The sequence below is a fragment of the Seriola aureovittata genome, chromosome 22 (assembly GCF_021018895.1).
Source record: "Seriola aureovittata isolate HTS-2021-v1 ecotype China chromosome 22, ASM2101889v1, whole genome shotgun sequence".
In the NCBI taxonomy this organism is placed as follows: Eukaryota; Metazoa; Chordata; class Actinopteri; order Carangiformes; family Carangidae; genus Seriola; species Seriola aureovittata.
The window spans coordinates 21891274-21900142 of NC_079385.1; the positions used below are offsets into that span (position 1 = coordinate 21891274).

Consider the following 8869-nt stretch of genomic DNA (forward strand, 5'->3'; position numbering starts at 1 on the left):
TTTATTACACTGGTAGACACTGTATTATCTTGGTAAAACTTTATTATACTGGTATATATACTGCAGTTTAGTGAGTTCATCTGATCTGTTTGTGTGATTCACTTTAACCAGTTTAAACCCAGAAATTCAGTCTGAACTTTGGTTGTTTTCTATAAAACTAAATAATAGGAACAAGAATAAATGTTTGTCACACTCAAACAAAGAAGCTTTTCAAGTAAAGAAAGAGACATAGAAATAAACCAATTCAAATGTCAATACAACAAAATTAAAACGATAAAAGTAAAATTTAATTTAAAGTATTAATTTCTATCATAAATATAATGTTTTACACTACATTCTGTGTTTCACTGTTTTAATTATTAAACTTAATTAAATGTACTAACAGGTTCCCTAGTGAATCTGTGCTGAACACATGCTCGAACACATGTAAATAATGAGTTAAATTATTGTTTAATTCTTAAATGAAGTGGTTAATTGCATGTTTACAACCATTTCATTTAGCTGTTAAATGGTTAAACTGTTTAACATGTTTGTTAATGGGTTTAATGGTTTAACTCTACACTGATTGTTAATGGTTTAATGTGTGTTCAGGTCTGTGAGGTTTATCAGAGAGGTTTAATATGAAGATTGGATCAAAGTGATAAACAACGACTGACGTCTGAAGACCTCGTTTTTTTACATGTCACTTTAGGAATTTCTGCTGTTGACAAAACCACATATTCCCTTAATTCACTGTAGAAAATAAAAGAAATAAGAGTTTCTTTATACAGAAAATGATTTTGTCCAAACCCCCCGAGAGTTCATGTTAAATCTCCATTCTGTGTTTTCACTTTTTAAATTATAAGTTTTTAGTTCAAACACAATAAATAATAAATATCTAAAGAAACAAAGTTCATCAAAACATCCAGTTTGGATAATTAACATTTTTATGATCAATAGGGACAAAAATTATTATTTAACTAAAGTCATAGTAAACTTTCTGTCCTATAAATGAATGAATTTAATTTGTCTGATATGATGGTGGTCGTCTTCTCTTTGTATCTTTTATATTGTTTCTCATATTGTTAATATGATCACACTTTCCATCAGATTGACTTCAGGCTGTGATGATTAAAGTCACGTCAGAACATACACACACATGAACTCTGGTTGATCTCTGTCTATACATTTAAACAACATGAATACACAAAGTGATCTGCGTGTTTTTACAGTGACCTGTAATCAGATTAACATGTCTGAAAATGCCTTCAGACAGAAGGAAATGTGACGATCTTAATCCTAAAACTTTGGAAAAACCCTTGCAGCTAAATCTTTGGAGTAAGTGGTTTATGAGGATATATAAAGAGGATGAGGTCTTCAGGGTGGTAGAGAGCTCAGGGTCATCATGGGGAAACACTTCCACCTGTACGAGAACATTTCGAAAGTGAGTCCCTTCGAGGGGCCCCAGTATTATCTGGCCCCTCTATGGGCCTTTCACCTGCAAACCATCTTTATGGGCTTAGTCCTGTTCGCCGGAGCTCCTTTAAACTTTATAGTTCTCTTCGTGACGCTTAAGTACAAGAAGCTCCGAGTCCCTCTCAACTACATCCTCGTCAACATCTCCTTTGCAGGACTCATCTTCGTCGTCTTCTCTGTCAGCCAGGTGTTCATCGCCACCATGCAGGGTTACTACTTCCTGGGTCACACCCTGTGTGCCATGGAGGCCGCCATGGGGTCAATAGCAGGTAAGAAAACTCACTGAGTGTGTAATGACGGACTACTGATGGGTCGTCACTTCAACCTATTGACAGGCGTAGCAGCTGGTGTGAACCCATCTCATGAGGGTCGCTAGATTTATTTTCAGAAGCAAGTGAACACAGTGAATTACTGATGAATGTCTCTCTCTCCTTTCATCCTCAGGTCTAGTGACGTCATGGTCTTTGGCCGTCTTGTCTTTTGAGAGATACCTGGTCATCTGTAAACCGTTTGGAGCCTTTAAGTTCGGCAGTAATCACGCTATGGCTGCTGTCGCCTTCACCTGGTTCATGGGGGTCAGCTGTGCCATCCCACCTTTCTTTGGCTGGAGCAGGTAACACCCCTGAATCAGAGGTCATCAAAGTCTGATGTATTTAACATAAACACCTGAACTTCCCATGTCTGTATTTTCAGGTACATCCCTGAGGGTCTGGGCTGCTCCTGCGGACCGGACTGGTACACTCACAACGAGGAGTTTCACTGCACCAGCTACACACACTTTCTGATGGTGACCTGTTTCATCTCTCCGATCTCCATCATCATCTTCTCCTACTCCCAGTTACTGAGCGCCCTAAGAGCTGTGAGTTTAAATGATCGATCAATCGATCAATCGATCAATCAATTAGTGATCACTCTGAGAAACGTGACTCTGACCGACTCACAAGTTCCCTGTGGATGGGGGTTGGACCGAGAGGGGTCAGGTTCAGGTTGTAGCATCACCAGTCCAGAGGACCGGGTCTGAATGAACACCTGAAGAGAATAGAGCTTTGTAGTAAAGATCCAGATCCACCATTATTCACTGAATTCACTGAGTCACTGCACAGGTTAATGTTGTTTCCTGTGTTCAGGTTGCAGCCCAGCAGACAGAGTCAGCCTCCACACAGAAGGCGGAGAAGGAAGTTTCGAGAATGATCATCGTGATGGTGGGTTCCTTCGTCACCTGCTATGGCCCGTATGCTCTCGCTGCTCTTTACTATGCCTACTCTCCAAACGAAAACAAAGATTATCGACTTGTCACCATCCCAGCTTTTTTCTCCAAGAGCTCATGTGTCTACAATCCGCTCATCTATGCTTTCATGAACAAACAGGTGAGCAAACATAACCTTATCCTCAACAGCTGAGATGGTTAACCCTTATCTTAACAGGTGAACAGTTGTTAGACAGATGAACATATTACAGACAGGTGAACCTGTCATCCAAACACTGAAGATTCAGTCTGACTTTTAACATGTGGAGACTGAAGATAAAACGGTTTATCAGAATAAATCAGATGTGTGTTCAGGTGTGCGTTCATGACAGGACAGTGATTGACCATCATGTCTATATTTGACTGCGGAGATTATGGTGCAGTTTATCTTTGTGTTTCATTAGAGAGAATCATCATCAGTCTCTGACACCTGTATATAATGAACCGAGACTAACTGCTTTCAGTACTTTGTACCTTATGAATGTCCTGAACTTTAAAGGACATTAAAAATTAAATGTCTAATTTCTTTAGGTGGAGTAACTTTTAAAATGGATCATTCTTAGAGATGCTGTTTGTGTATCCCCACCTGACCTCAGATTTCATGAAAGAAAGTTATTGATAAAATCCTGTTCATTGTTTTCCCTCCTCTTCAGTTTAATGCCTGCATCATGGAAACAGTCTTCGGAAAGAAAATGGATGAATCATCTGAAGTTTCTTCAAAAACAGAAACGTCTTCAGTTTCCACAGTTTCTTAATATTTGGAACAAAATAACCCCGAGGACTTTTTTCTTTACAAAAACCCTTTTACAGGTTGGACTTATGGAGGGAAAATGTGCTAAATATTCTGATTTATGGCAAAACCATGTGTAAATACAACAAACTGTTCAGCTGCTGCTGATGATCTTTGTTTTATAGTAGAACGTTTTTGTGTAGACAAAAGGGCAACAACAAAATGTAATAAAAAATTTACAAACAGTTTTTGTCCTCAGTTACTTTTAGGGCATTTAGACATTGAGTTTCACACTGTTCAGCAGCGCGAATTCACTCAAACACAAACCATTTCAATTTTCTTTTTTTATTGATAAACAGGCTGTAAAAGTCAAAATACAGCATGTGGTCCAAAATATGGATTAGTGATTTTCTGGCTGAGTGCAAATTTGACACACACTGGTGTAAATAAGTTTTACAGTGATATAAAATGTGGAGTTACAATTACTTTTAAAGCACTTATCACTTTATCTCATCTCCAGCAACTGTGACGTTAAATTTATTCAATCAAAGGTCTGAAGTTCAGTCTTTAAACATGAATGTGTTTGATGGCATCATAAACACAAGTAAACAAACATGAACTCAGTAGAGGGCAACGTAAAATCTGAGGCATCAGAGTGAGGAACAGAAACTGATCATGTGAACGAAACAGAAGTGAAGTTTTTTAACTTAACTCTCCAAATGTAAACACACAATGTTAATAAAACCTTTTCTTTTGTTGGTTTACAAAATAAATTATTCTTCAAAAACTGTAAAATCAGGTTTTCTATCTAAAAATCAGCTGTGTGTCTAGAACTCGTCGTGTCGTAGTAAAGCCTCTCCAAAGTCCGTCACCTGACTTCCAACAAACACATCATATTTGTCCAGAATTTCCTTCTTGGTCAGTTTTCCATCCTGGACAAAGACATAAAAAACAGGTGTTAAACAGGTAAGCACGCAAGGACTGAACAAGTGAATATGAGGCAGTGAGATGAACGGAAGTGAGGATTACAGCCTGAACAGGTAAACTTGAAGCAGTTGTATTAAAATAAAAACAGTTGCACCTTGTTGGTGTCGGACTCATGCAGCAGGTGTTGGGCTTCAGCTTCAGCGTGGTCGTAATCAGATGGAAGAATCCAGTCCAGAGTTTCCTCTTTGTCCATCTTCCCATCGTGGTTTTTGTCTCTGAACTCTGAAAACTGTTGACGTTCTGTTGCCACCCATTCTGGTTCTTCATCATCACCCTCTGCAGTGTACATGTCACCTGCAGGAGAGATTAGAGGAGAATGACTAACAGTGGAGGAACAAACTCGGAGTTCCTTTAGATAAATTCCTCATAAATCAGACCCCCTCCCAACACACACACGCACGCACGCACGCACACACACACACACTCAGTGATCAGCTGTTAGGAGGGTCTGGGTTCAGGTGTACTTCTTACCGATGTACTCCTTCAGGTCGATGAAACCGTCTCCGTTCTTGTCGATGTCTTCTACCGTTTCCTGTGGCAGTGAGCAGACAGGTGTATATCGTATGTAAGTGTAAAGTACTGAATTATCCTGATTCAGTCACATCACATCAGCTCAGTGACGTCACTCTCACCTGTACCACGATGTCCTTCATGTGTTCGTGATCTTCAGGATGAAGAAAAGCTGTGAACTCTTGTTTGTCTGCGATCAAATCTCCGTCTGTGTCAGCGGCCTTGAAACGTCTCTCGTCCCTCAGCATCATGTGGGTGTAGTTGTACTCTGTGTCTGTCTGAGGGTCATCTGTCAATCAATCAATCAACAGAGGATCAATCATATGTCTCTGCTGTTTGAATGTGTTTAGTTAGTAAAACTATATTAACCTATTTGACACTGAGTGTGACGTGGTCTCTACAGTTCTTTAGTTGTGTTTCCTTTCTGTCTGTCTTTTTATGTGTTTGTGTGTGTATGTGTGCACTGTGGGCGTGGAACTCCTCCCTCCATCCCACATGCGTGATTGCCAACCTGTCTGTACACCTGCTGTCCAGCAGTATATCTCCATATTTTCATTTTTATTTTTTTAGTTCAGTTCTAACCTTTGTGTCCCTGTGTTTACCTGCTCCACTCACCATCTGCCTCGCTCACCTGATCATCCAAACCTAACCCTCTCTCTTAAATCTCCGCTCTGTTCAGCCCTGCCAGCCTCCACCCCCCATTGCCCTCTCCCTCGCCTGCTAAAACCCTCACTGCCCCATTCACCATCCATCTCAGATAAATCTTTAACTGTGAGTGTGTGTTCTAAATCTGGGTTCACCAGAGTCACGTACCGAGGTAACTACCATATGTCACGTTTTTATACTCGTCCCAGCTGATCCGACCGTCGCCGTTCATATCAAAGTCTTTCCACTGATGCTCCACGCTGTCGTAAATGTGTTTCTTCTGAGCACTTTTGATCCAAACCTTCAGCTCCTCCTCAGAGATAAAACCGTCTTTGTTACTGTCGATTTTGTCCACGATGATGCTGCAGAGAAACAGATGAGTTGTTAATAATGTACTTATAATGTGAACTTGAATAAACTTCAGGCTCTGTGTAAATGAAGAAAAAAAAAATCAACAAAGCCAGAACTTGTTGAACTGGTTGTGGAATATGCCACTGTGAACACGGTTAAAGGAAGACGTTCCTTAAACAGATAAGTCATGTGACAGGTACACAGGTGATACACACAGGTGTAGAAAGAGTCTGTACATGAATTGACTGTTGTTCAATGTGTCTGCTGTGAGTAGGTCATTGTCATTAATATTAAAACTGCGCCTCCATGGTGATGGTGTGATGATGATTAGGATGAACTCACCCGAGCCTCCGTTTGCTCTCCTCTGGTGGGAGGTGTTCAAAGGTTTTAGCTTCATCTTGACCCAGAAAAGCTTCGTGGTCATAGTCGTAGTTTTTGTTGTCATCGTGCTCCACATGGCTGAGAGGTTCCTGGTGAAGAACTCGAGTCTTCTGCTCTGTGGGTTTACTGCTGCCATAAACGACGCACAGGATAAAACACATCAGCAGTGGACGCATCATCCTGACACACTGAGACAGAGAGAGACATAAAACATAAGGACATCTCATATCAAAGGTCTGTGTCTGATCTGAGATAAACTGAAACCATCAGAAGATTATCGCATTTTTATATTTACAAAAAATGTTGAATTACAAGCACTGGAAAGTAAGTACTGCTGTTAATTGCCCGTTGCTTGAGTATCTCTTGAGTACTGCATTTTTAGATTTCACTGCATTTCAGAGGGAAACATTGTACTTTTGACAGCTGCAATCACTTTACATATAACATTAAAGTTCTGCTTACATATTAATTCATCAGTAACAAATAATAAAACTAAAACACTGACATAAGTCATTTAACATAGAGTACATTGTATTGATAATACTTGTTTGTTTTACCTCAGTAAAATGTCATTTGCAGGACGATTACTTGAGTTTTTTTTCCTTTTAGTTTCACTGAAGGAAATGATACGAGTACTTTCACTACAGCCGGTAACTGAATGTATTTTTCCTGGTTGTTTTTCTGTCTTCATTACACAGAATAGAGATGACAGGAATGAGGAGGTTCATCATGACATAAATCAGAAACCTCAGTGTGACCTAAACTGGTTTAACATCTACAACAGACAGCAACAAAAGTTTATACTTAACAACACATTCATCATCGTTGCACAGCATTTACACACAAAAACACTGGTCTGATGCTAACAACTTAATTTTACCTGACATACAGTAACTTTCTGTTTTTACATATATTTAATGTGTAGATTTCTCCATTTTTAGATTCAAAAAAATATTTTAAATATTTTTTCTCATGTGAAATATTGTTTAACCTGTATTTAATCTATTTAACAATAAATGAATACATCCATGACCTCCTCCATATTGAAAGTAAGTAAATTTGTATCCTTAAATTCCTTTTTGTAAAACGTATATATGCCTATATCGGATAAGTTTTTATCAACATGTAGCATACCTGTTCTTTAATACCTGTACTGTTGTTTCCTCGTGGCTTTGTTTCGTTTTCTATGATCTTCTGCAGTTATCAAATAAATGATGTAATAACACAGTAAACTGGGAATTATTAAGGATGCTGCAGGATGAAAAGAGTCAGTCTGTCATTCTGTAAAAAACTCAGGGTAAACATGAAGCACAACACAAACACTGAAGTCTCACCTGTGCGCTGGGAGCTTCACCTCTCTCACCGTCTGCGTTTCCTATCTCCCGTCGTTTTCACCGTCTCGTTCCTCTCCGATGACCGACCATCATACACTCAGGCCCCGCACAAACACTTCCGTGCGGCCGACACCAATCCAGTGCCGCCTGGAGCACTTCTCCCGATTTGATTGGTCCTACTTCGGTAAACGTTCCTTTCTTACGATGACGTGAGACGGCCCTGTCATCGCACTCGCTTCTCATTGGTTGATAGGCGCAATTTGACCAATGTCAGCGGCCAGAGGGAATCAGCGGTGAGAAACATGACAGCTGCACCCTGCCACGTTGTCAAGTAAAAAAGAGAAGACACGACAGTTTACATAGACACACGTTCAGAATAGTTTACAGCAATGCTGTGTTGCCAGGGCAAAAAGACAAGCAGTGTTAAAATATGAACATCAGTTACTTAACGATACTGAAGTGAAGTGACATCTCTCCATACATCTGATCTCAGAACAGCTTCTGTCTCATAAAGAATCTGATGCCTGTTAAACTCATCATGTATACATACATACATACATACATACTGCCCTCTAGTGGTGGCAGCAGGATATTGTCTCTGAAAACTAATTAGACTTTCAGCTGTAGTATCTATAGTTTCTGTCATTCTTGGGGGTGTGACCATCTCCCATTGACAAAGCGGACTGCAGCTTAATTCAGAGGCTTGCATAATAGAGGATAATCCTGGGATCTTTGACTATTGATTAGCAATAGCCAAAGTGTGCTTTTCAAACTGTCCATGACTCAGCTTCTACTGTTCTGAGATCAGTATTTACATTTCACACATTATGCGCAGACTTGTGTGGAAACTAAACTTCTGCATTAAGCGTTAAGAGGCAGCAGCAGCAACAAGTAAACAAGCTTTTACACTGATTTATCATCTCTGTGTGAGCCTTAAATTTAGTTTAGTTAGTTGGAGACTACAGAGTGCTGGAGTAAGCTAAGTAAGCCTAAATGAAAACACACGAGTTACACCACATTAGGTTAAGTACAAACACATGCTGTAGGTCTAATAGTGTTCACAAAAACCCAGAGTGGAATAGAAAAAAACATTACTGGTGTGAATCTTGAGATCCAACAATGACTGAGGACAAAAGAAGTTGGTCATAAAATTTCAGTGAATATGAGAAAAAAACGCTACTAAAACAAATTGTGTCAACCTGTCCAGTTATTTAAACTAAGAACCATACC

At 39.6% G+C, this 8869-nt stretch overlaps 2 protein-coding genes across 2 annotated transcripts; one reads left to right on the forward strand and one right to left on the reverse strand.

Moving 5' to 3' along the window:
• opn1sw1 (opsin 1 (cone pigments), short-wave-sensitive 1) lies at positions 1-3624 on the forward strand. The gene is made up of 5 exons (XM_056367425.1): positions 1-1724; positions 1900-2068; positions 2149-2314; positions 2583-2822; positions 3355-3624. Exons 1-5 carry the CDS (start codon positions 1385-1387, stop codon positions 3454-3456), a joined length of 1017 nt encoding a protein of 338 aa, XP_056223400.1. The 5' UTR covers positions 1-1384; the 3' UTR covers positions 3457-3624.
• Positions 3625-3760: 136 nt separating this feature from the next.
• calua (calumenin a) lies at positions 3761-7797 on the reverse strand. The gene is made up of 7 exons (XM_056367424.1): positions 7640-7797; positions 6267-6493; positions 5742-5935; positions 5051-5217; positions 4890-4950; positions 4513-4712; positions 3761-4363 (listed from the first exon to the last, which is right to left on the reverse strand). Exons 2-7 carry the CDS (start codon positions 6482-6484, stop codon positions 4259-4261), a joined length of 945 nt encoding a protein of 314 aa, XP_056223399.1. The 5' UTR covers positions 6485-6493; positions 7640-7797; the 3' UTR covers positions 3761-4258.
• Positions 7798-8869: the final 1072 nt, after the last annotated feature.

What these genes read in the sequence shown, in the direction of transcription:
- opn1sw1 (XM_056367425.1), top strand. Translation starts at nt 1,385, where the DNA reads ATGGGGAAACACTTCCACCTGTACGAGAACATTTCGAAAGTGAGTCCC. An exon ending in CGCCATGGGGTCAATAGCAG is followed by an intron (nt 1,725 to 1,899) that starts GTAAGAAAACTC and finishes TTTCATCCTCAG; the next exon opens with GTCTAGTGACGTCATGGTCT. An exon ending in CCTTTCTTTGGCTGGAGCAG is followed by an intron (nt 2,069 to 2,148) that starts GTAACACCCCTG and finishes CTGTATTTTCAG; the next exon opens with GTACATCCCTGAGGGTCTGG.
- calua (XM_056367424.1), bottom strand. Translation starts at nt 6,484, where the DNA reads ATGATGCGTCCACTGCTGATGTGTTTTATCCTGTGCGTCGTTTATGGC. An exon ending in CGACCTGAAGGAGTACATCG is followed by an intron (nt 4,713 to 4,889) that starts GTAAGAAGTACA and finishes TCTCTCCTGCAG; the next exon opens with GTGACATGTACACTGCAGAG. An exon ending in ATGAGTCCGACACCAACAAG is followed by an intron (nt 4,364 to 4,512) that starts GTGCAACTGTTT and finishes GTCTTTGTCCAG; the next exon opens with GATGGAAAACTGACCAAGAA.